The sequence below is a fragment of the Pongo abelii genome, chromosome X, assembly GCF_028885655.2.
Source record: "Pongo abelii isolate AG06213 chromosome X, NHGRI_mPonAbe1-v2.0_pri, whole genome shotgun sequence".
Taxonomy (NCBI): domain Eukaryota; kingdom Metazoa; phylum Chordata; class Mammalia; order Primates; family Hominidae; genus Pongo; species Pongo abelii.
Window position 1 is genome coordinate 108,801,851 of NC_072008.2, and position 27,374 is coordinate 108,829,224.

The window sequence follows — 27,374 nt, forward strand, 5'->3', positions numbered from 1 at the left end:
GATACCAGGTATGCTGCCACAAGCTAAAAATCAGCAGCAACCAGAAGCTGGAAGAGGCAAGTAAGGATTCTCCACCAGAGCCTTTGGATGGAGCATGGCTCTACTGGCACCTTGATTTTGGATTTCTGGCCTCCAGAACTGTGAGGAAAGAAATCTGTGCGGTTTTAAACCACCTAGTTTGCAATACTTCATTATGGCAGCTCTAGGAAACTACTACATCAATACAGACACGATTCCCCACATGCACATGTGCGTGCACACACACAATGTTATTTTTCTGAAAATAAGTTTTTAGCTTTTTCTTCTAAATTACCATCTTATCTCAACGACTGCAGTTATGTTTTTGTAGTTATTATGGTTGGATCGCTTTTCATAGATTTTGGGGGGCCATTGCAATTGCTTTTTATTTTTTATTTTTACATTATTATTATTATTATTTTGGAGACAGGGTCTTGCTCTGTCACCCAGGCTGGAGTGCAGTAGTGTAATCTCAGTTCAGTGCAACCTCCGTTTCCTGGGTTCAAGTGATTCTCCTGCCTCAGCCTCCCGAGTAGCTGGGACTACAGGTATGCATCACCATACCCGGCTAATTTTTGTAGTTTTAGTAGAGACAAGGTTTCACCATTTTGGTCAGGCTGGTCTCGAACACCTGACAAGTGATCTGCCTGCCTCAGCCTCCCAAGGTGCTGGGATTACAGGCTTGAGCCACTGTGCCCAGCCGCAATTGCTTTTTATAACAATTTGAGATTGATATCACTTTCCCTTCTCTCTACTGATTTCTCTATATATGAAGGCTATTAATCCTATGTCCATCATATACGTGGGCAATTTTTTCTTCCCAGGTTTTCGTGCATTCTTTAATGCTATTTTTCCCCAAATGGGTTGTGTTTAAATTTGAATAGATTCGTATGGCTAAGAAAGTAATAACGTTCTCTGCATAAAAAATATCTTACTTGATGCACTAGGGACATAGAACATTAGCCTCCAGGCTTAACAGGGTTAGAGAGCACTCCCCACCTTTGAAGCCACATGGCCCTCTGGAGCACAGCTCTATCCTAAGGGTGGGTCCAAGATTTGAGATTCTACTCTAGGATTTCCCAGGAATTACTCATTCTCTCTGAATATCCCTTTCCTTTTCCATAGAACAGAGATAATAATGCCTGAATCAAATGGATTTTGCAGGGATTTGACATAACAACACATCATTCTTTATTGTGAAAACGAACAGAGATCCTGGGGGTAACAGGGGTGGACAAGTGCACAGAACAACTGGCCCCTTTGGAAGGATGAGAGTCAGCCCTGTGAGTTGGGCTTCGGCTTCTTAGCTCCAGCCAGATCTCCTGGTTCAGTCACAGGGAAATACATCTATTGGAACAAAAATACAGGGAAGACGATGAGGCTGAAGATTATGACACTTAAGGATTTCCTCTTAGGGCTTTGTTTTCAGGATCCTAGGTCAGTCTGTGTGAGGGCCTTCTCTAGGATCTTGCCCTTGGCCGAGAGGAAGTGCAGGAGGGAGCTGGGAGATCAGCAGAACCGGAAGCCCAAGTTCCATCCCCAGGCCACCCAACCTCTGCTCACTTGGCCTGAATTCCTAGACCTCACCTTGGGCCGTGCAAGAACATGAGGAGCTCTGACGTAGTCACACTGGTTGTTATGAAGGCAGCTGTGGTGGAGGAAGGACAGGTAGCATCCATTAGGACCCAAGTGGAGACACTCTGACAATACAATGCCATTACTTAATCTATGCAACCGAAACATGTCTGTGTTTTCTGGAATTTGTTGCAGCAGAAGGAACCCTGTGAAAAGCCAAATGTCTACCAACCCTGAAAAGCCAAATGTCTACCAACAAAGGAACAGGATCCATGGAACTGTGAAAGGAAAATAAATCTTGGGGTCCCAAAATCACTAAGCTAAAGGTAAAAGTCAAGCTGGGAACTGGGTCATGCAAACCTGCCTCCCCTTTTGGTTCCTAAATAAGATGGCTATAAGATGAAAAGCTACACGCCTCCCCCATATTTTGTCCGCAAGGAAATTCCTCGTGAGCTGCAACATCTTTGCCGTAAGGTGTTTCTGTTAAAATTTCACCATGACAATGTAAATTGATAGCTTATCTTTACAGGTACAGTCACCCCCCATCCACCAGACACAAATGCTTATCTGATTGTTCCCCCGCCCCATTTTCTCTATGTCATCTTATATAAAAAAATGCAGATTCACTGAGCCAGACAAAAGCATGAGTAACTTTCTTTCCCTACCCTCCCCCTTACATGAAAACTGTGTACTTCTCAATATCCTATCCTTTCCCCTTTAAATCTGGAGTCCTCAAAGTCATCTTTGAAAGGCATAGACCTGTCTCCCGGGCACATGTCCTTAACTTTGGCAAATAAACCTCCTAAAATGATTGAGACTTGTCTCATCATTTTTCTCGATTGACAGAATTCAGAGAAGTACTGTACACCTGTTCAAAATAACTAAGTAGCTGAATATGTATCAAGAGGGAAATGTACAGTGTGATACTGAGTGAAATAAAGAAGCAAAGCCAACTATCTGCAAGTTCTCATTATTCACTCCCCTGCTCCTCCCAGCGCATACCAATCACTAATCACCATACACACTCAGCACTCACTTCTTTTTTTTTTTTTTTTTTTGAGACGGAGTCTTGCTCTGTTGCCCAGGCTGGAGTGCAGTGGAGCAATCTCTGCTCACTGCGAGCTCCGCCTCCCGGGTTCACGCCATTCTCCTGCCTCAGCCTCCCAAGTAGCTGGGACTACAGGCGCCCGCCACCACGCCCGGCTAATTTTTTTTGTATTTTTAGTAGAGACGGGGTTTCACCGTGTTAGCCAGGATGGTCTCAATCTCCTGACCTCGTGATTCGCCCGCCTCGGCCTCCCAAAGTGCTGGGATTACAGGCGTGAGCCACCGCGCCCGGCCCAGCACTCACTTCTGAGGCAACTGGTAGTTCATCCCAGACTGGGCAGAGAAAACCTGCACCGTTTTCTGCTGCTCCTGTGAGAAGGCAGGCACGGAGCTGGAGAAGGCTGTGGGCACTGGGGTGAACAAGGCACTCTGGGTCCCTTGGTGGCCGGTATCCCACACAAAGAGCTTGTCATTCACGATGCACAGACTGGAGGAAAAATGGACCATCAGGTAGCCGGACAGAAGGACATCTCCCCACCCCCTACAAGGATCTTTTTCCTGCTGTTCAGCAACCTGATTTCTTCGATACCTCTACTGTGCCTCCCTCCTAGCTTTTTGGCTGGTACCCTCTAACCCTCCCACAGAGCCCACCTTTGGAGAGATTGCCTACATGCTTCACCAGTTTTGTAGGTTTACCTACAACCCAAGGATGGTTTTACACTCACATTTGCCCTTTACAATAGCCCAAGGGAGTGGACAGTGTAATCACCCGTTTCAAAGGAAGATTCTGAACTACAAAGAGGTCACATGCCTTGACCAAAGTCACAGTGAGTATTGCATCAGGAAAGAACTCATACTCTGACTCCAGAGCCCACACATCTTTAAAAATTTTTTTCAATACAGGGTCTCACTCAGGCTGGAGTGCACTGATGTGATCTAGGCTCACTGCAGCCTCAACCTCCTGGGCTCAAGATCCTTCCACCTCAACTTCCTGAATGGCAGGATGATAGATGCACACCACCACACCCAGTTAATTTTTAGTTTTTTTGTAGAGACAGTCTCACTGTGTTGCCTAGGCTGGTCTCAAACTCTCGGGCTCAAGCAATCCTTCCACCATCAGCTTCCTAAAATACTGGGATTACAGGCGTGAGCCACTGCTCCTGGCCCATACTCTTAACTATTAGACTAAACTGTTGGTTTTTTACAACATTGAGAACACCCCGAGGACTGCACCACCACATTCCCACACCACTGGCCCCAGGTTGGGATGGGTGCTCCCACCCACAACACAGCACTAACCTGGAACTGCTGCCAGGGGTAGCAATGAAGGTCCGGGTGAAGGCGAGAACAGAACCCTGAGACTGTCCTTCCACTTCAAAGACAACAAACAACATTGCCTTAGAGTTGCACAGGCTTTACATGCTCACACGGTGTTCCCCAATCAGAGTCTTGCTTGACACTCACACAGAAGGGGGCCAGACCAGGACAGTTGTTCACTTGGAGTCAGGCGGATGTGGTAGGAATGGGGAGGGCAACAACAGGAATAATCCGCTCCTAGTGATAGGGCCCCTATCATGTGTGGGGCCCTGTGAAAACCACAAGTTCACTTAATTCCTATTTCACAGTAGCCCAAGAGATGGGTTATTATTAGCCCAATTCTGCAAATGAGGAAACTGAAGAGTTAAGTAACTAGCACAAGTTCAGAGTAAGGACCTGGGATGAGAGCTGTCAGACTCCACGGTCTGTGTGCTTAACGCAAGCCTGAGCTGTGCAGGGCTGACAGGCATGGACCTAGGTCAGATCAGGGTGGTTTGTGGGCAGAGTTGGGGTGGGAAAACACGGAGGGAACAAGAGGAAGGAAAGGAACGAAATGAGGGAAGCTGGGGGAGTTCTGAGACGGAGCCCAGCCATGGGGAGGGAGCAGTGGGGGATTTGGGGAAGGGACTCTACAGACACTCACCTTCCTTGAACATCCCGTTGACAGAAAAGCAGAGCATCCATTCCTGAAAGGGAAGATCTCAGGTGCTCAGGATCCCCCTTAACCTCCTACCCACTTCTGGCTTTCTGGGCCTGCCCAAGGGAGGAAGCAGGTGCTCACCGTCTGACACCACATGTCCACCAGGAAGGAGCTGAGGTCATGCTGAGTTTTAGGCAACGCACTGAGGGAGTCCACAATATCACGTTTTGTGTGCTTCAGCAGCTCCCCCCGCAGGTCTGTAGAGAAGAGAAGCAAGGATTTGGGGGGCTGTCACACCCCAGTTGTGTGATTGTTCCTGTCACACCCCCTTACCCTGCCCAGTCTTCTCCATCACACACTTACAGGGGTCCTTGGTAATTTTTATATTCCTGCTATCCTTGAAGTACTTGCACAAGCTGCTCCTAGGAGAAAAAGAGGAGCAGGAGTGGGTGCTCTGGCCAGTGCAGGCATCTCCAGGAGCTGGTGTCTTTCTGCAGGGGAGTCACATGGCCCTGGACCAGGGTCCGAGCTGTGATACTCACGGGGCTGAGTCCTCAGGATTGAAGGGAATGCTCATGGAGAAGCAGGCCTCATCGTGGTAAGCACTAAGGAGACCCTGTCGATCTCCAGAGTCATAGATCAAGTAATACCTGTTGGAGACCAGTGAGGACAGGCTAACTCTGTGGCATGGGTGCCAAATGAGACTTCAAAGTCTCACTGTAGGCAGACTTGTACTTGGGTAAATTCATCTGACCTAGCCCTCTCTTGCCTCAGAGTCCCAGGGATACTTACTGCTGCAGGAATTGCAGGACCAGATTCTTCAACATCTCAGATCCAAAGAAGCCTCCCTGGAATAAAGAGTCCCCAGGACCACAGATGGTACCCCCCCTTTCTCATGCACCACCCTGCTGGATCCTCTCTTCTTACCTTACAGGTTGGTAACCTCTTGTGGGCTTCAGTACCACATAGAGTTGCTCTGGGTGACTGCTGGCCATCCTGGGGAAGGCAAGAGGAAGTCAATAGTGCAAAGTAGGGAGGTGGCACAGAAAATTACGGAAAAGGATAGACCCAGGAGAGGGTGAGATCAGAAATCAGGTGTGAAAGCGTTCTGGAAATTACATGGGCAAGACTACAGTCGGGATTGCCGCCACATGAAGCCTGTTGTGAACTTGTGTGAAGAAGCTCCATAGGCTCTGCCAAGTTCCCACATGGGTCTGTATCCCCTTCCCCCACTCCCTTGAGGTTTAAGGGTTAGCTCCAAAAATGTAACTGGGACAATATCTAAAGGGGTTTGGGGCAGTTGGGGGCAGCATCAGTCCCAATTAGGAAAGTCAATGATCCAGGAATACACTTACCAGGCATAATAATTTGGGGAACAATTCCAGGATGGAGCTGCCGAAAATCAAAACAAAATGGACAACGGTAAATGAAACTGTGGAGCTGTCCTCCTCATGGGAGCAATCACACCTACGTCAGAGACACAGTGCAGTGTGTCCACCTACAATCCAAAGTTCCTGCCTCTGCAGCCCCGGGCAGCATTGGGAGCCCAGGCTTCAGGACTTTCTTCCCCTCCCTCCATCCCTCTCTCACCTTTGTCCAAGTCCCCACTGAAGGCACTGCAGGGAGTAGGAAATGGGGTGGGAGTGCAGGGCTCTGCTACCTCACTGGCTGTCCATCAATCTGCCTGGCCTGGCCCTGGCCAAGACCAGGTCAGTTCTTAGGGATGGCCCAGGATGCTGGGACAGGGAGGCGAGTGATGCAGGCTCAGGAGGCAGAAGGGGAAGGCAGGGGAATGATGGCAGAAACGGGGTGAAGGTAGGGGAGGGAGAGACAGGCGAGACATATGAGAGGAGAGACAATGGAGAAACAGGATGCAAAGCAAAGAGAAGGGAAAGATGCTCTACCGTGGTGGTGGAGTTCAGGGAGGAAGAGAGAAGAAAAGGGCTCCCCTGCTGCAGCCCTTTCCCTCACTGGCCCCGGCTGGCCCTGGGGACCGAGGCAGGAAAGGAAAACATGCACCTGTTGGGCTGGGACCCACTAAATGCAGCTGGAGCCTTTCTCACCTGTGTAAGCTCAGTCTGAGCTGAGCATGGGAAACAGAGCAGCCACAGGGATAGGAGACCTTCTCCCGGGAGAAGTGAAGGGTCAGGCCCCAGCTCAGCATGGGGTTCAGAGTCTGGGGACCCCCTCTCCCGACCACTGCATTCTCTTCTGATGGTCCCTGACTCCTGTGCCCCTCTGTGCTGACGCCTTGACCGAGGAATGTTACCCGTCTCAAACTACCCAGAGCTCCTCTGAGGACCCAGGCAGGACGATGTGAGGTGTGGAGGGAAGGAGGGGCAGTGCCCTGAGAGGCCTGTCCTTCTGTCTCCTCAACCTCCTCTGCCCTCTGCCTTCCACTCCTGCCTCAGGAACGTGGCCTGCTTCTGGTCCCTTGACTCAGGAAACCCAGGTTTCTCCCCAAGGAGGGCCCAGCTCCTGGCATTGGCCAAAGGAAGAGATGGCATGACAGCAGCCACCCAGGGCCTCGACCCTCAGTATGGGGCAGGGAAGCCCCCATGCCAGCCTGGGACAGGAGAGGGGACCTTTTTGGAGCAAGAGAAGGAGAACCCCTCTCGGGACAGGGGAGGGAAGCCCCATCTTAGCATGGAGGCAGGAAGGCCTGTCTCAGCATGAGGCCCTGGACTAAAGGACTCTTCTAGGTCCAGGGCACCAGAACCTGAATACTGCTGGTCCTGGGGAAGTGGGGGAGCCCCGCTTCCTGGAGCACACTCACAGAGGGCATGCTGGAGGAGGCTGGGTGGAGACAGGTGGGAAACGCATCCCAGAGTAGGTGAAAAGGGGACCATGTCAGAGGAAGGAAAGGAGACCTCTAAGCACAGACGAATGAGTGACACAGAGAGAGGAGTGGGGCGAGGGGGAAGGAGAGGGTCTGTGGTCCTCCCAGAAGACCAGTGCTGCCTTCTACTGCAGAAGGGCACTATCAAACACAGGTCAGGGTCCCAGGTGGTGACAGAGGGTACAACTGACTTTATGTTGCTGGAGTTATCCGATAAGGTTGTGCACACTGGGCTTCTGTCCGCACACTTCTCTCCTGGCTCTATCCCTTTCCACTTGTCCATCTCCCCTGAAGACATCACCTGCAATTATGCAGAAGAACCACATAGACTCAGGAAAGAGCAGCTGGAGGGCCCTGCACCCTCAGTCTCCTCCCTTGCCAACAAATCCACTTCCTTGCCTCTTGTCATTACCGTAATGAATCCTCCTCCCCGTTTTTCTTCAAAGAACTATCTGAGTGTTACACCTCATTTTATTTTTCAAGAAATTCAGCTTGTTAATGTTGGGGGCCTTTGGCATAATGTCAAGCATCTGGTAGGCTTTGTTGCTGTTTGGGTTCAAGGGCAAAAGCTATGGGGAGGAATGAATTAAGAATTAAGAGTGAAGGCCCCCAACAAGGGATATCTTAGACCAATTAGCCTCCTAGCTAATCTCTTCCACCTTCACCCTCAATCCCAGCATGAGCCTAAGGCCTCACCGTAGGTATGTTCTTTTCATGGACGTGCAGGGAGGCAGCCATGCACTTTCTAGGATTCGATGCCATTGTAGTATCATGGTTCATCATGTCTCCAGATAGCAGAGAGGAGAAAATCAGAAGTCTGAGAGGGACCCGCCTGGTACAGCATCAGCAGTAACCCCTCCCCAAGGTATCAACCATAAGTCTCCATCTCACACAGACACCTCTGCCCTCATCTGCCATAGAATTACTTTCTCAGCCATACCTGGGTAAAATGGGAGTCTCTGGATATCAAGAGCTTCCTGGGAGACATCACACGGTTGGTTCACGGCCAGCTGCAGAGTTAGAGATGGGTTTCAGAGGCTCTGAAGTTGAGGTGGTGAAGGGGGCAATAGGTGGGGAAGAAGCAGTGGGTCTGGCTTTGTGTGAACAACTTGCCGTGAGTCTGTATTACCTTTATCTGCTCCACCTTTTCTGACTTTAGCTCCCTCTGCACAAAGTGGGGTATACCAGCAGGGTTGACAAAGATTGATATCTGCAGAAAACCCAAGACAGGCTGAGTAAACACTAGGAACTCTGAGCCCCAAGATCAAGCAAGACCTCACCCTTGCCCTGCCCTCTTGCTCGATGCTAGCCCTGGTCATTCATTTGATACACACCTTTTCATTATTCTCATCCCAAATCTTGCCACTGACATTCTTCAGTGCACAGGCGATGCTGGCATTCTCCACAAAGAAGCTGGCATGCATGTTTTCATAGTGAAACTATAGGGAGAGTTGCAAGAGAAATGAAATATGAGGCTAGAGTCTCTGCTCATCCAGCCCCCAACCTGTCCTGTTTTCTCTCGTCTGCCTCACGGTCCTTTCTTACCTCAACTGGGACGAAGGGTACACTACATTCGTTCTGAATCAAATTCAGCAGCCACTTCTCATTGTATTTTATGCCGAAGGGAACCTATGAGTGAAAGAAAGAATGAGTGAGGAAAGGAGACTGACATAATGGAATTAAACGTTAAAAGCGGACCTAAATATGTTCCTTTCAGACTTTAAAATAATTTAAGATAGGACAACATCCATTATTGCTAACTTATGTATTTCATTATTATTTCTTTCATTATTTCTAATATCTATTATTTCTAACCAAACAGGGATTTCCTAAATACCCTTTCTCACTATTCAAACAGTTTTCTTAAAATAATCAATTTAAGATGTTTAATATGAGCTTTCTTTTATAAAGTCCCACAAGAATCTACCTAAGGCAGACCAGGCCTGCCCCTTTGACAAGGACCCCACTAATTCAACCCCTCACACACTTAGTTTGAGCTAAACTGAAGCATCTGGTGTGGAGATACTCTATCTCCTTAGCATTCGTTTCCTCCTTTGATTGTAAACCTCTTCCGCTCTCTCTGCAGTCAGTCTGTTCCCCTTACATTGCTTCTCTGAATTTACTCTTAAGATGATCTAGGATGTTAACTCCTAGTAATAAAGGGCAGATTACATACTTTCCTGCCCTTACAAAAGTATCTAGTGTCTACACAAATCCAACACAATTCCCCCTGTTCTCCTTCTGAACATTAGATCCATTTTGCCAGGACACTCACTGTGATCTTGAACCAGCTACCTAAGGTCCCATCCGGCATGTTCCCCTCCATTCTTCTCTCTGGAGGTTTTTGCTCTCTCTCCATGTTAACATGGGTTTGGTCTTGTTTACGAAAACTGCCTTTCCGATTATAGGGTGAAATAGCATAGGGAGTGCTGTGAGCAAGTGGAGAAAAGGTAGTTCACATATGCTCCGAAAGTATTTTATACACATTTGATCCACTGATTCCAGGGCTACAATGAAGTTAAATCAACCATTAATCGAGTTCTGTCATTCCTCTCTCTGTCAAGTTGGAAAGAATGACATATTCAGCTACAGAGTTATGTATTTCACTGGCCGGTACATTCCAGCCATGCTGACTGGTCACTTACTATCTTACTGGAGAGTCCATGTGGGCACCATGCATTGCTGCATCTCCATCTTGCTGCTGATGGGATGAAGAATGCATGCCAGGATTGACAGGTTCAGACCTACTGCTAAATCTCCTTTGGTAAATATCCCAACATCTTGCTCTTCTTTGAACAACTTGATCAGTGTGACCTTAAATTGAGAACAGCACATCAACACTTAGAATACCAGAAAAAAATCTTGGGAAAATATAATGGATAATGAAAAAATTCACTGATATTTATTTATTTAGAGTCAGGATCTGGCTCTACTGCCCAGGCTGTAGTGCAGTGGCATGATCACCGCTCACTGCGGCCTTGTCCTCTGTGGCTCAAGAGATCATCCCACCTCAGCCTCTCAAGTAGCTGGGACTACAGACACGTGCCACCACATCTGGCTAATTTTTTTTTTTTTTTAGAGATGGGGTCTCTCTGTGTTGCCCAGGCTGGTGATTTTTATAATCTAGAAAGAAATATATCACAGTGCCAAAAAAAGTTGAAAGACTTCACTGTGGTTTCACCTCCTGGGAGATGAGAGTTGGGGAACATTAACAGCCAAGGAGAAAATAAGCACAGCAGAAAGGGTTTGGGTTTAGGTGATACTAATCTATGATGACAGTCCTTGCTCTGCCCTTTTCAGGCTGAGTAACCTGGAACAAATTGCTTATCATCTGTAACCCTCAATTCCCACCTTTAACTGGAGAACAATAAAATCTACCCTAAAAATTTGCTATTATGGCTCAAGGGTCAAAGGCAAGTTCCCTGCCTCAAAGAAGAATCAGATAAATGAAAACATTGCTGAAGAAAATATCCAGAATGAATCTTGGAGAGACATAATTACGGAATTAATTACCAAAAGAGTGAAAGAGAGAATTTAAAAAGATGTGGTAAGCGCAGCCGGGCGCGTTGGCTCTTGCCTGTAATCCCAGCACTTTGGGAAGCCGAGGTAGGCGGATCACGAGGTCAGGAGATGAAGACCATGCTGGCTAACATGGTGAAACACCCTCTCTACTAAAAATACAAAAAATTAGCTGGGCGTGATGGCGGGCGCCTGTAGTCCCAGCTACTCGGGAGGCTGAGGCAGGAGAATGGCGTGAACCCGGGAGGCGGAGCTTGCAGTGAGCCAAGATCGCACCACTGCATTCCAGCCTGGGCGACAGAGCGAGACTCTGTCAAAAAAAAAAAAAAAAAAAAGATTTGGTAAGCATATCTAACACTACTTCTCCACTGTTCCCTCTCCTTATTTCTGGGACTCAAATTCCAGACCTCCAGGCCAGGCTGGTCTCAAATTCCAGACCTCAAGTGATACGCCCACCTTGGCCTCTCAAACTGCTAGGATTACAGGCGTCGGCCACCGTGCCCGGCCTCTACAAAATTATTTTTTTTAAAAATTAGCTGGCCGGCGGTGGCTCATGCCTGTAATCCCAGCACTTTGGGAGGCCGAGATGGGTGGATCACGAGGTCAGGAGATCGAGACCATCCTGGCTAACACCGTGAAACCCCATCTCTACTAAAAATACAAAAAAATTAGCCAGGCATGGTGGCGGGCGCCTGTGGTCCCAGCTACTCAGGAGGCTGAAGCAGGAGACTGGCATGGACCCGGGAGGCAGAGCTTGTAGTGAGCCGAAATCCCGCCACTGCACTCCAGTGCACAACTAATTTACACTGGATTGTGATAGGGCAAAGATATATATTATAATCCTAAGGATAAACACTACGACAATGGCAGAATATTTCACTTTCTAGCCAAATGAGATAAAAATTTAATAGTTAAAACTATTAATCATTTCAAAGGAGAGGTGTGGAAAAAGAACTTAAAACAGGCAAAAATAAATATATAGTAATATGGTCTGTTTAAACCAAATCATACCTATATTTTCATTAAAAGAAATTAGACTTAAGTATTCCAAATTAAAAAGCACAGAATATCACACTAGATAAAAAATTCCATCAAATTATCCTGAAAAGAAACACGTAAAGTTTAATAATATAGAATATTTGAAATAAGAAAAATGGCATGATGGATACCATTTACACAGACTGACTGAAAGCTTATGTAACCATATTAATAAGAGAAAATGTATACTTTAAGAAATGCTAGAGAAAAGAACTCATAATGATAAAGGTTCACATCAACAAGAAGATATTAAGAAAGCAGGTGCTCGCTCTGCCTTCACGGCTCCTGGGCCCTCACCAGCTCCAGGTGTGTGAGGAAGACTTCAGAAACCCGATTGAGAAGTGGAGAGAGGCCCAGGGAGGGTGGGACCCTCTTAATTCCGCTAAGGTCTTTCATTTCTTGTTCGCCTACTTTCGTGAAATCCTCACATCGTTTTAATAGTACTAGTCAAGACAAGAAAATCAACAGGCTTTCAGCCTTGAGGCAACATTGGTGTAGGAACACTATGGAGCTCATCAGAGTATATCACTGAAGAATATGATGGCTGAAAACAATTTAAAAATGCTAAAGATTCAACAGTGTGTGGTAGCCAACAAACTACCTAGAAACAGGCCATATATTTGCAATATTTGCTTCAAGCACTTTGAAACACCATCAAAATTAGCTAGGCACTATCTCATTCATACTGGTCAAAAGCCATTTAAATGTGATGTGTGTCATAAAACCTTTAGACAACTAGTTCATATAGAGAGGCATCAACTAACTCATAATCTGCCTTTTAAATGTAGTGTTTGTCAGCGCCACTTAAAAAATCTGAAGACATTTGTGAAGCACCAACAACTTCACAATGAAACCTATCAGAATAATGTTAAACAGGTCAGAAGACTGCTGAAGGCCAAGCAAGAAAAGTCAACGTATGGAGTGTATAATACTTTTACCAGAGGAAAGATGGGCATTACACCCGTGCTCTAAGTCCGACCCCACATATAGCATGAAGAGAAGAAAGAATATTCATGCATATACAATCTGTGGCAAGATGTTTCCATCACAGACAAAACTTGATAGGCATGTACTTATTCATACTGGTCAGAGGCCTTTTAAATGTGTCTCGTGTAGTAAATCTTTTCGACAGTCACCTCACTTAAAAATCCACCAACTTACACATTCAGAAGAAAGACCTTTTCAATGTTGTTTTTGTCAAAAAGGATTTAAGATTCAAAGCAAACTTCTGAAGCATAAACAAATCCATACTAGGAATAAGGCTTTTTGGGCTCTTTTATTAAAGAAAAGGCATACAGAATATCGCCCCCTGCCTAATAAGTTAAATGCAAATCAGGGTGGTTTTGAAAATGGTGATATTGGTGAATCTGAGTAGAATAATCCACTTTATGTCCGCTCAATTTATATTGTCCCTTTTCAATATCCAAAGTGTGAAAATGTTTTGAATCACAGCAGGTTCTCAATGAACACGTGTGTTTTCCTGCTAGAGGTGGCAAAATTCCAAGCAGGTTCAAAAGAAGCTACAACTATAAAACCATTGTTAAAAAAATACTGGCCAAGCTTAAACGTCTAGGAGTAAAAAATTAGATAACTTTTGATCCTGGAAAAAAGTATTTAAAAAGAGTTTCTTGAAAAATTGTGATCGTATTTCTGGTGAGCCGTGCTCTGAACAAACCCAAAGAACATTTGTGGGTTCTCTTGGCAAACATGGAACATATAAAACAATTGACAATAAAAAAAAAACATTGACTTTGCCATTTTCTTGGCAAAAGCAGTTCCAGAACCAAAATGTGGGAAAAAAATGAAAGGTGTCCTTACTACAGCAAACTTATTAAGCATTGATAATTCAGTGAATAAGAAAGACTTGTCAATCTGTGGCTCATCAGGTGAGGAATTCTTTAATAACTGTGAGGTACTTCAGTGTGGTTTTTCAGTTCCAAGGGAAAACATACGTACTAGACATAAGATATGTCCCTGTGACAAATGTGAGAAGGTATTTCCTTCTGTATCCAAACTAAAAAGACACTATTTAATTCATACTGGACAGAGGCCTGTTGGCTGTAATATTTGTAGGAAATCTTTTAGACAGTCAGCTCACTTAAAAAGGCATGAACAGATTCATAATGAAAAGAGTCCTTATGCATCCCTTTGCCAAGTAGAATTTGGAAACTTGAACAATCTTTCTAATCATCCACGTAATAATGTTAACTATAATGATTCCCAACAATGTCAGGCTCCTGGTGTTCAAAAATACGAGGTCTCAGAGTCAGATCAAATGTCAGGAGTTAAGGCAGACTCACAGGATTTTATTCCTGGTAGCACCAGGCAGCCCTGTCTTCCTAATGTACTTTTGAAATCAGAGCAAAGCCATCCTTTTTGCAGTTATTCAGAGCATCAGGAGAAAAATGATGTCTTCCTGTACCAATGCAGTGTTTGTGCGAGGGGTTTCCGATCTCCATCTAAACTGGAAAAACACTACCTAATTCATGCAGGGCAGAAACTATTTGAATGCTCAGTTTGTGGCAAAACATTCGGACAGGCTCCTCACTGGAAGAGACATCAACTTACTCAATTTAAAGAATGACCACAAGAGAAAGTGGTTGCCTTGGATTCGGTTATGTAAACTGTCACAACCACTAACAATTGTGGTCTCTGGTGATCTTATTTTTAAAGCCTGTATTATTTAAAATGCGTTTTTATCAAGAGGCCTGCATTAAATTGAATGGTTTCACAGGCATTTGTTTGTCCTGCGTAGTAAGGAGGTAGAATACATAGAAAATTAATACAATGTTTTAGAAACAGCCAAATTAATTTTTAGAGGCAAGAACATGATTTGATGCTATAAAGTAGGCATTTTAATATTGTAAACATATGCTGTGTCTGTATTGAAAAATATAAATTCATGATGCTGTACAAATAATTGTCACATTCATTTTTTAAAGGAATTATTCCTTAAGACATGCCATCTCTTTTTACATATGCTCAAAAGATCGAGAAGCAAAAATTGGCTTTTAGCTGCAGCACATATCCCTGCTATATTTCATTTGTCTTACATTTCATATGAAAGCATAATTTTGTCCACATGTGGCTCAAATTGCACTGGAATTTTTTTGTAAATTTAAAGAACTACAGAGGCACTAAAGGTGAAAATGGATGAGAAAATTATAGTATTTTTCATGGGTCTTTTCAAAGCTATTTATTTTTAGGACTATGTGGTAATTTCACTTCTTCAGGTGATTAAGGTTTCTTTTTTTCTTTTTTTTCCCAGCGAGTGACATCTTTCTCAAAATAATTTAAAAGTAGGCAAGAGGCTAGGATGTATCCATATACATTTACCATGTTTATTTACCAGGAATATTTTCCAAGTGCCATAGTCTTTTTCATAATGTGTATGCAGTTTTATCTTTTCAGAGGAATAATTTCAAGTCATTTATTTGCTCATTAATTATAACAGTAGTCATAGACTTAAGACTGTATTCTAGAGATCTTCATCTCCATAAGACTTTAACATTTATTTTAGTAAAATTTTCTTTTTATGCCTCTTTAATGGAGTGGTCCTATTATTTAAGCCTGTTCTAAGTTTGATCAAATGGCAATGACTAGGTCTAGTTTTAGTTTTTATTTTTGCAAGAGTCTAATGCTAAATAATTTTATTTTGATCCTTGTTAAATTTTTATTTTAATTAGTAAGGTAGTCATTCCTGTAGAGGGATAAGATGCTTGTAGAGTTGTGGGTATCATTCCAAATAGAACTGTTATGATTTGGGAAATATTCTAAACTACAAAGGACTTATTTCATAATGACAAATTGTTCTTCACCTTTGCCTTTGTTTATAAAATCTTCAGGAATGACATTTTCTAGCAATAAAAGGAATTAACCATTATGTTTCTAAGCTGAAAAGAGGAACAGGTGGGTAATTGTCCTACCATACTTAAATATAGTGGAAAATCCTCTATTGAGAATGTGGATAAAAGAACAATTGTAAATTTTACATCATAATCTGAGAACTCCCTTTTGGGGCAGGGAGAGGCGGGAGGGATAGAAGGTGGGGGTGACCTGCTTGCTTCTTTTACCACAGGTGATTTTTAAGTAACTTGGGTTTAATTTACAGAGATGAAACATGACAGTCTGAGTAAAACACCCAGTGATGTAGAAGTGTACCTGTTTATTATGTAGAGACAGCCAACACTTTCTCTTAGGTTTCCTTGGGATATGTTCTTCCAGTGCAAGCAAGATAGTGGTTTACAGAATTTGCTTAATACAAAACTTTTCAAGAACTCATCTGTTACACAAAGCAAGGAATAACTAGTTTATATTTTCCAATAATGTTCAACGTTTTTTCCTTATTATGTCTGAAATTACTGATTTTGGCATTTTTCTAAGCAATTTATGTGATTTTATTTGAAGGAAATATTTTATATACTCTTTTTCCCAACCTAAACAGGGAGAGTCCTAACAGTGTTGTGTTTGTATGATTATGAGGCTTTATTTGCCTAAGTGATACTACTATACTTTATTTTTGACCCATGCCTTTTTAAGCTGTTTCATATTGAAAGTTGGAATATTGTAAAAATTTTGTCAAAGATGTACTGAAGTGCTATTTGAAGTACCTATAACAAAACACAGTTGGTCCTCCGTATCCACGGACTCTGCCTCTGTGAATTAAACCAATTGCAGATCAAAAATATTAGGAGAAAAAAATGTAAAAATAATACAAATAAAAAATACAAAAAGCTGTTACTTAAATAGCATTTACATTCCATTAGGTATTAGTCTAGAGATAAAGTATGCAGGAGGATGTGCGCTGGTTATATGCAAATATGCCATTTTATGTAAGGGACTTGAGTATACTTGGATTTTTGGTATCTGTGGGTGGGCAGGGTTGGGGGGGGGTCCCGGAACCAATACCCCATGGATACCAAGGGACAACTGTACCTATTTACCTTTATTATCATTGCAAGCTTCTTAAGGAAACTTTATAGGAATGAAAATATACATGTTAAGAAGATTAGGCTGGGCGCAGTGGCTCATGCCTATAATCCCAGCACATTGGGAGGCTGAGACAGGTGGATCACGAGGTCAGGAGATTGAGACCATCCTGGCTAACACCATGAAACCCCGTCTCTACTAAAAATACAAAAAATTAGCCAGGCATGGTGGCGGGCGCCTGTAGTCCCAGCTACTCGGGAGGCTGAGGCAGGAGAATGGTGTGAACCCGGGAGGCAGAGCTTGCAGTGAGCCGAGATTGTGCCACTGCACTCCAGGCTGGGCGACACAGCAAGACTCCGTCTCAAAAAAAAAAAAAAAGAAGATTAAACATTAGATATTAGATGGTCTGTTGCATGCTAGAACTGTTAGTATTGTTGGATCAATTACTTTGGTTTTATGAAAAAATAAACAATAAATATCTTTAAAGAGAACTAGAAGAATTTTTTGTTTGACTCTAGGCTGTAGCATGATTATTTACTGAAGTAGTTTGATTGGCTGGCTAACTTAGTAGAATTATTGTTTTTTGTTTTGTACTGCAATCGGGCTTATAATTGTAAGATAAAAATGTGTGTGTGCTTAAGGGAAGTAAGTGGTGGTTAAAATTATTGAAAAAATTTCAGAATACTTTAAAAATAAAGTTTCAAGTTATACAAAAAAAAAAGAAATTCTAAATTTGTATGCATATCTTAACATGGACCAATCTATGTTTAGATACAAAGCAAAAACTGATCTAAGTAAATAGAGAAATAGTTAAAACCACTGTGATGTGGGAATTTAACACACCTCTCTGAGTAACAGATAAAACTAGCAGACAAAAATTCAGCTACATAGAGAAGATTTAAATGGCATGAGTAATAAGTTTGCTTAAATGATATAGAACACTGCACAGAAAACCTACACATGGAACATTCCAGAATAAGTCATATGCTGGGCCATAAGGCTAGCCTTGAGAAATTTCTGGGGCGGGGGTGGGGGGTAATACAATCTACCTTGAATGGTTAGTGTGAAGATTAAAGATGTATTCCCGGCCCCACTACCACCTCTAGGGTACATCCAAGGAATGTTAATTTTTACCAACCCCTGCCTCAGGTGACCCTCCTCATACCTCAAACCCTGGCCCTGAGAAGGCCACAGGACTCAGGCCTGGGCCCTTGCCACTGCCCATCCCCACCCAAAGGGAGATTGGCTGGGTGTCACGTGGATTAGTGTAAGGTGGGGAAGGGGGCTCAGTCCCTTTTGCCCTGTGGAGACCTGAGACTCCAGCCTCATGCTGGCCGACTCACCCATGTTGTGTCCTGAAGGCAGTGACATTTTACCAATGTCCTTACAGGGCTCTCTTGAGGAGAATCTGTGTGGCCTGGGAACGGGAATTTGGAGAAGATTGAGGAGGGCTGCTGAGGAAGGCGACAGCAAGCCTCAAGCCTTGCTTAGAGGAAGTTCCTTCCCCAAGCATAGAGAGGAGTGTCCTAGGAGTCAGAGGAGAATTAACTTCCTGTTCTTACCACTCCCCAAAGTTTGCGGCCAGCATAACACCCAGGGAGATGTTTCTAATGTAGCCACTCCTGCAAAGGTGGTTAGCAACAATCACAATCATGAGGCCTAGGACCCAGATACTTATTGAAACAAACACAGAAAACTCAGCTTGCTGGTCATCTCCAGTGCATTACATTGTATTCATTTACTCTGCAGACTCAGAGACTCAGAGTGCCTATGGTAGCCCAAGCTCTGTACTTGGTACATTACTTTTTTCTCCATGTATTCCTCACAAGGGGACTCTCAACTCAGAATCACCAGCTTCCTGAAGGTGCTGAAGCTTAATGAGGTATAGGACCTTGTCTGGAATGATTCAGATGTGACCTGGAGAAATAAAGTGGAAATGAGAACCATGGAATGGTGGGTGACCCCTCTATGCACAGCTTTTCTAAACTCTTATAATATTTGGGGTTTACTTAAGTTAGGGCAAAGTAAGAGAATGTTCTGAAAATACTCGTGTGACTGGAATTAACTACAGCCCATCCTAGAGAGAGAATACAAAAAACAGACCAGGAAAATACAAAGTCAAAGTTTAGTGTGTCACTGTAATGAAAGTAGAAAAGAATCAAGTATTTTCTTAAAGACAAAATAAAGTATAGTCAATGTAGATGGATACTCCTAATGATTAGAGCCAGAAATATCCTCTTAAAGTCTCAGGCCAGAGAGAGGGAATAAACTAGTGAGAGGTGACAGCGTGCTGGCAGCTCTCACAGCCCTCGCTCGCTCTGGGCGCTTCCTCTGCCTGGGCTCCCACTTTGGCAGCACTTGAGGAGCCCTTCAGCCCGCTGCTGCACTGTGGGAAGCCCCTTCCTGGGCTGGCAGAGGCCGGAGCTGGCTCCCTCAGCTTGCGGGGAGATGTGGAGGGAGAGGCGCTAGCGGGAACCGGGGCTGCGCATGGCGCTTGCGCGCCGGCTGGAGTTCCGGGTGGGCGTGGGCTCCGTGGGCCCCACACTCAGAGCGGCCGGCCGGCGCCGCCACCCCGGGCAGTGAGCAGCTTAGCACCTGGGCCAGCAGCTGCTGTGCTCAATTTCTCGCCAGGCCTTAGCTGCCTTCCCGCGGGGCAGGGCTCGGGACCTGCAGCCCGCCATGCCTGAGCCTGCAATACTGTTGCATTGGGGATTAAGTTTCAACGTGAATTTTGAAGGAACACAAACACTCAAACCATAGCATTTACCGTTTTATAAAAATGTTCACATAATATTGTTTTATAAAAAAATAAAGATTTAGGCTGGGCATGGTGGCTCACGCCTGCAATCCCAGCACTTTGGGAGGCTGAGGCGGGTGGATCACTTGAGGTCAGCAGTTTGAGACCAGCCTGGCCAACATGGTGAAACCCCCTCTTTATTGAAAAATACTATTAACTGTGGACATGAAGTCTGAAAATAGCCATTATTAAAAACCTGATGAAAGTTTATTATAATAATGATGCAGTTGACAAAAAGAATTTGGTTATTTCTGAACCAACATTGTGACTGATAGCATTTATACCAAGACATATCAGAGTTCTAGGAATGTTATACAATTTCGAAACACACATTAATAATATATCCACGTAAATATAACTCAAAGAAGATTAACCATCATTCCTTATTTAGACAGTGCTTCTCATATAAATGAACATATCAGATAAGCTGACTTGGTGTAATATCTCTTTTACAACTACTTTCATAAGTTCTAGGGCTTGTCATAATATCCCAAAGTTACTTCAAGGTCAAAAATGCTTAATTTTGATATTTGAGAAGTTTGTCAACTATCAGTGGTCTAGAATACTTGATCAAAATAGGATCACAGGTCACTATGAAATAAAATGGAAGTGACAAAAGATTGCACAGTCACAAAGCCCAAGAAATTATCTTGATTAAACACAGAATATCTGTTCCCTAGGCCAGTTACCTAAAAGGTAAAGAAAAACCTCTCACAATTTCCTTTTAAAAACAGCTCAATGTTCTGAGAAAACCCAGTTATTCCAACACAGGAGCCCAAAACCTTGCCTTCACCAGCGCATTTTTTTTTTATTAATCGCCAATTTTTGGCAAAACTTTATATTATTTATAATTAGCTTCTAATTTTAGGCAACTTGATGACACAAAAAATTTCTTTCATGAGATTTCTATTCTGTGAACTTTCTATAACTTGCAAAATTTACTTTCCTTTTCCCTATATCATTTTGACCACACAAAGTTCTCTTAAGCAAAAGAAAAAATTACTTTTTTCATCTTTCTTTACCAAAACTACATCTTCATACTTATAACTTTTTTTTTAATCTCTTCTACTTACTGGTTCCTTCCCTGCCTTCTTTGTATTTCCTTCTGTAAACCAAAAATAAAATTCTAAGTCCCCTCAACCATCTGAATGGACTTTCTCCTCAGCCAGGGTTCTTAAAATTGAACCTGAGAGACTGTTGTAGGTCATGATGTGAAGTGGGGGTTGAACAGGCCTCATCATACCTCTTCAGCATTAACATCAACATAGGCTTTAAGTCTGATAAGAAATATTTCACAACCTATTCTCTCTGAAGCCTGCTAGCTAAAAGCTTCATCTACATAGTAAAACTTTGGTCTCTACAACCTCTTATCACAACCCAGACATTCCTTTCTATTGATCACAGGTCTTTAGACAACCTCAACGAATTGTCAACCAGAAAATGTTTAAATTTACCTTAAATTTACTGATAGCCTGGAAGCCCCACCTTGGAATTGTCCCGCCTTTCTGGACCAAACCAATGTATTTCTTAAATGTATGTGATTGATGTCTCATGCCTCCCTAAAATGTATAAAACCAAGCTGCACCCCCACCTCCTTGGGCACATGTTCTCAGGACCTCCTGAGGGCTGTGTCAAGGGCCATGGTTGCTCATATTTGGCTCAGAATAAATCCCTCTAAATATTTTAGAGTTTGACTCTTTTTGTCAACACTTCCTAAATCTATATTTTGAAATATCCTTTCAAAAACCTCCAAATTAGATGAAATTTGCTCTTTTAACAAAAATATATTCTCATGTCTTTTTACAATTTCTCTTGCCAAAATGAGAGACAGGACTAGCTGGATTTCCTAGGCTGACTAAGAATCCCTAAGCCTAGCTGGGAAGGTGACTACATCCACCTTTAAACACGGAGCTTGCAACTTAACTCACACCCGACCAATCAGAGAGCTCACTAAAATGCTAATTAGGCAAAAACAGGAGGTAAAGAAATAGCCAATCATCTGTTGCCTGAGAGCACAGCGGGAGGGACAAGGATCAGGATATAAACCCAGGCATTTGAGCCGGCAATGTCAACCCCTTTGCGTCCCCTCCCCTTCTATGGGAGCTCTGTTTTCACTCTATTTCACTCTTTATTAAATCTTGCAACTGCACTCTTCTGGTCCGTGTTTGTTATGGCTCGAGCTGAGCTTTCGCTCGCCATCCACCACTGCTGTTTTGCAGCCGTCGCAGACCTGCTGCTGACTTCCATCCCTCTGGATCCAGCAGGGTGTCCGCTGTGCTCCTGATCCAGCGAGGTGCCCATTGCTGCTCCCCAGCTGGCTAAAGGCTTGCCATTGTTCCTGCATGGCTAAGTGCCTGGGTTCGTCCTAACTGAGCTGAACACTAGTCACTAGGTTCCACGGTTCTTTTCCATGACCCACGACTTCTAATAGAGCTATAACACTCACCGCATGGCCCAAGGTTCCAATCCTTGGAATCCGTGAGGCCAAGAACCTCAGATCAGAGAACAGAAGGCTTGCCACCATCTTGGAAATGGCCTGCCTCCATTTTGGAAGTGGCCCACCACCATCTTGGGAGCTCTGGGAGCAAGGACCCCCGCTAACAAAAACACACCTTACTTTTCTTGTACACTTTACATACATAATTTTTTTTATTTCTAGTAATTTTAATTATATATATTAATTAAAATTTTAAATTCTTAGTAAGCTTATTTTTTTCATGAAAATGTAAGAAATAGGCAATTTGAACTGTGTCTTATGCCAATATTTTATGAATATACTGAAGAGAATCCAAATATTTCACCCCAAAATATACTTCTTTGACATATTTTGAGATGGCTATCCAGACAGCCAACTGAGGCAGGGAAATAGGATCTGGAAGTAGGGAACATAAGGCTGATTCACACTTCAGCCATGACAGGAAATATCCTTTCCATAGGGCATAGGCCAAGTAAATGACTTTGTAACTTCATCCTCTCCATTTACATAGGGCATACCCCAAGTAACCAATGGAATCCTCTAGAGGATATTTAAACTCCCAAAAATTCTGTAACGGGGCCTTTGAGCCCCTATGCTCAGGCCCGCTCCCACACTGTGGAGTGTGCTTTCATTTTCAATAAAACCCTTCATTCCTTCCTTGCTTTGTTTGTGCGTTTTGTTCAATTCCTTGTTCATGACACCAAGAACCTGGACACCCTCCACCATTAACACAATGAGCAGAAGTAACCCCACAAAACTCTTTTCTTGTAGGAGATTTTGCATCTATAAAGAATCTGCATTGATGCAACCAAAGTTTCTCTGAAGCCTTTCTTTGTCCAGATCTAAGAAAGATTAACTAAGAGTCTGACACCTTAAAGGTCTATGCAAAATATTTACCATCTATTGTTTCTGATGGCTGCTACCTGTCATGTTTCATCTACATAACAAGACAACCTTTGCCAGCCAGGCCTCCACTTCTCTGCCTCCCATAACCCATCTTGCAGCTATAACCCGATTTACCACCACAACCTGTTTTTGGCTATGCTCCAAGTCCCCATTCTTTCTGTAACCTCGAAATAGTATATAAGCCTCTGTACTCCAATAGGGGGCGGGGGGGAATCACTCTGTGATTCTCTCCACGAAAGCCAATAAATGTGCATGCCATTTCTCCCATTAATCTCCCTCTTGTGAGTTGATTTTTTAGCAAACCTTCACAGAGTGAAGGAGAGGTCGCCTGACATTTCTGGTGCAGGGGTGGGGAGCCCTCTCCTGCCCCACTCATGCCTGACTAGCTACCTACTGTAACAAGACTTGACAAGACAGTGAAGCCAAAATGTAGCTGAAGAAGATGGGTATGGATACTGGACACTTTTACAGAGGACCATAAAACCCACAAAGAAATGGACCATGACAGAGACACCTGTAGAAACTCTGCCTGTGAGAACTCGGAAGCCTCTTTTCCATCCATTGCAGTTACTGGAAGCACTGCTGAGAGAAAAGAAGCATTCCCCCCACCATCCCAGTCAGTAGGCTGGTCTCCAGAACTACTTGCTGTGTTCCTTCTCTCTCTCTATAACCGTCTGTGTCTTTGAATATATTTGCGTGATTGGTGGTGTGTGAATGCCTTGGAGTAAACTATGAATTTGTAGGAATTTAATTAGTCACTGAGTCATTTTGAAACATTCCCCCCACCACCCTCATAAGAATTTGCACAACCAGACTGATTTGACCTGACACAAGATCATGAAAGTTCTATGAGACATTGAATAAAACTAACCACCATCTCCAGTTATTCTGTTAATCATTTTTACAGCATAAAAATGTTAGGCATTGGCCACTTAATCAAAAACCCGAAAGTTAAATACATGGGTATTTTTGCTGATCAGAAGACATAATTGTTTCCAGTCTTATTTATCAAAAATTTACTCAAGTCACATAAGCCAAAAAGCATTTGAGTTAGGTCCTATTTTTTGATAAAATATTTGATTTAAGCACTTTTTCAAGTCAATCAGTCAGAGTCTCTTACACATTTTGGTTGAGAAATATTACATAAGCATAACACACATAGGCGTGGAAAAAGAATCAGATTTTATAGCTCTATTAAGATTCTTCATTTGCCAATTTTGAAATACTTTCCCCCCTTTAGCCCATCAATCTTTCAATCACCCATTCCGTTGCCCGAAGCAATTGTTAGCTAGGCAACTCTACAATTTGCACTTCCAAAAAAAGAGATGACTTTCAGATAAAACAAGACAATTTACAGTACTTAGAACAATATAGAAACTTCATTAATAGAAACCCTATTATTTGTCAAAACAAAAAAAGGCATAGGTAAACCTCCAATTTAAGACAAGATGGCTGGAAAAAGCACCTTAGACATAGGTAAGACTGTTAACGTAAACTAAGCCACTACCTTTCCCATTGTTAAAGTTTTTAGTGGTTTAGGTGCAGAAAGGGAGACAACCTTACTAATGGGGATTTCCTTTACAGATGTAAATGTCTTTTACAGAGAGTTTCAAAATAGCCAATTAAATGTCATAAAGTTGTATTTTATTTTATGTATATTTTTAGAGACGTCTCTCTCTGTCACCCAGGCTGTAGCGTACTATCACCATCAAAGCTCACTGCAGCCTAAAACTCATGGGCTCAAGCAATCCTCCCACTTCAGCCTCCCAAGCAACTGGGACTACAGGTGCAGGCCACCAAGTGTGGCTAATTTTTTTTTTGTAGGGAGGGGGTCTCTCTATGTTGCCCAGGCTGGCCTTGAACTCCTGGCCTCAAGTGATCCTCCCACCTTAGCCTCCCAAAGCACTGGGATTATGGGTATGAGCCACTGAGCCTGACCAGTTGTAAAGATTTCATTTCATAGTTAGTCTTTTCAACTTAGATTTTTTGTTAATTTGATTACTGACTTCAGGGAAGAGCCCTTTAACCAATAGGACAAAAAATAACTGGTAGAAACTTAACCTGAGTATTCCTTGGGGGTCTATAAATCCTGGTGTTAACATGAAGATTATTATCAGAGGGAGTGGGCAGCCTGTTTTCAGGGGCTTTCTTGGAAACCTTTGGGGGCACTCCCTTTTTCAATGTCCTAGTAGTTTGCACAAATGGCAACAATACTTCGGAAACTGCTGTTTTAGGGGTCCCTTATTGGAGAAGTGCTCTGGGACAAGTCTAGAAGTCATTCTAGGTTGTTGGCCATGGAGCTGAAACACTTTAGGAATGGCTTTCAAAAGGTCATCTGAGTCTTTCTGGCTTTGCCTGGCCCATAAGTAGACCAGATGGGGCTTGTCAGGTCCTTGATATTGACAGAGCAGGAGCACCATCATCTCGGACAAACACCGCCACTTTAAGTTCCAGCTCCCTTTCCAGCCTCATGCATTTCAAGGAAATCACTTTTCTTCTAACTACAAGCAGCTAGAAAGAGCAGACAGTAAAATACAGATAAGACAGTTCGGGCACAGAGGGAGGTGGGAGGAAAGTCTCTTGGGTAACTGCCAAACTTCACCCTCATACAATGGGCCCCAGTAAAACAGTGGGCCTTAATAAGCACATTCCTTTCCCTTCGGGTACACTAAGATAGGGAAGCTAAAAGCAGACTCAGGGAGGCGGCGGGGGGTGGGAGGGTATGCCTGCAGCTGCAGAAAGATATATGGGAACAGACACACAATTGTCCCTCACAGATAAGCACAACAAAGAGACACAGAAGCAGTCCAAGCCTCTGATAAACTTTCCCACCCTGAATCCTTGAAAACTCTTAGTCTGTAAGAGAGTGTGCCTCTGACCTAACTTGGCCAGACACCCTTTTCAGATTTGTTTTCTCTAAAATAAACTTTTTGTGTTTCTTTCCTCTTTCTTTAATCCTTACAGATACCATTCTCAAGAGAAGATTATTCTGCCTCTTTTACTCTTTTGGGTCTCCCCAGGTCCCACCAAATGTATTAGGTGGTAGAGGTCAAGTACCATAAGGGATCATAAATTACAATTAAGGGCCGGGCGTGGTGGCTTACGCCTGTAATCCTAGCACGTTGGGAGGCCAAGGCGGGTTGATCACTTGAGGTCAGGAGTTGGAGACCAGCCTGCCCAACATGGTGAAACCCCTTCTCTACTAAAAATATAAACATTAGCTGGGTGTGGTGGCACACGCCTATAATCCCAGCTACTCTGGGGGCTGAGGCACGAGAATCCCCCGAACCTGGGAGGCAGAGGCTGCAGTGAGCTGAGATAGTGCCAATACACTCCAGCCTGGGCGCAGAGTGAGATTCTGTTTAAGAAAAAAGTTACAACTAAGACTTTGAATTTTGTTTTGTCAGGCACAGTGGCTCATGCCTGTAATCCCAACAGCCTCAGGAGGATTGTTTGAGCCCAAGAGTTTGAGGCTGCAGTGAGCTATGATCAGGCCATTGTACTCCAGCCTGCTGAGTGACTGAGCAAGACTTTGTCTCTAAGACTCTGGCCTGAATTCTTCAGAAAACTTTTGAAGATCTTAGGATTTTTTTTTTTTTGAGATGGAGTCTTGCTCTGTCGCCCAGGCTGGAGTGCAGTGGTGTGATCGCGGCTCACTACAAGCTCCGCCTCCCGGGTTCATGCCATTTTCCTGCCTCAGCCTCCTGAGTAGCTGGTACTACAGGTGCCCACCACCACACTTGGCTAATTTTTTGTATTTTTAGTAGAGACGGGGTTTCACCGTGTTAGCCAGGATGGTCTCGATCTCCTGACCTCGTGATCCGCCCACCTCGGCCTCCCAAAGTGCTGGGATTACAGGCTTGAGCCATCGTGGCCAGCTGATTTCAGAAATTTTTAAACTATGGTCCTGGCCTCCATATTTTGTCCAGAAAGTATAATCAAATAGTGGACTATCTCCAGAATTTTGGAGTGTTTCTACCTTATAAGGAAACTGTTTAACTTTCCTTTTTTTTTTTTGAGACAGAGTTTTGCTCTTGTAGCCGAGGTTGGAATGCAATAGCACGATCTCAGCTCACTGCAATCTCTGCCTCCCAGGTTCAAGCGATTCTCCTGCCTCAGCCTCCAAAGTAGCTGGGATTACAGGCTTACGACACTATGCACTGCTAATTTTTGTATTTTTAGTAGAGATGAGGTTTCACCATGTTGGCCAGGCTAGTCTCGAACTCCTGACCTCAGATGATCCACCCGCCTCAGCCTCCCAAAGTGCTGGGAT

General features: G+C 43.7%; 1 protein-coding gene and 1 pseudogene across 2 annotated transcripts; one reads left to right on the plus strand and one right to left on the minus strand.

The window, feature by feature from the left end:
• Nucleotides 1-1,185: 1,185 nt before the first annotated feature.
• Nucleotides 1,186-18,415, minus strand: NXF3 (nuclear RNA export factor 3). Of its 2 annotated transcripts, none has more exons than XM_054544891.1 (20): nt 18,266-18,415; nt 10,082-10,250; nt 9,712-9,865; nt 8,982-9,065; nt 8,771-8,875; nt 8,566-8,646; nt 8,377-8,446; nt 8,133-8,221; nt 7,628-7,737; nt 5,953-5,989; nt 5,525-5,593; nt 5,390-5,445; nt 5,140-5,247; nt 4,961-5,019; nt 4,739-4,854; nt 4,601-4,643; nt 3,940-4,012; nt 2,945-3,127; nt 1,606-1,666; nt 1,186-1,365 (listed from the first exon to the last, which is right to left on the minus strand). In XM_054544891.1, the coding sequence occupies exons 1-20, from the start codon at nt 18,291-18,293 to the stop codon at nt 1,294-1,296; spliced, it is 1,767 nt and encodes a 588-aa protein (XP_054400866.1). In that variant the 5' UTR covers nt 18,294-18,415; the 3' UTR covers nt 1,186-1,293. The 2 variants fall into 2 exon arrangements, with proteins under 2 accessions (XP_054400866.1, XP_024096650.2); XM_024240882.3 differs by having other exon boundaries at nt 2,995-3,127; nt 18,266-18,395.
• On the plus strand, nt 12,375-14,895 carry LOC112130893 (zinc finger protein 770-like; annotated as a pseudogene).
• Nucleotides 18,416-27,374: the final 8,959 nt, after the last annotated feature.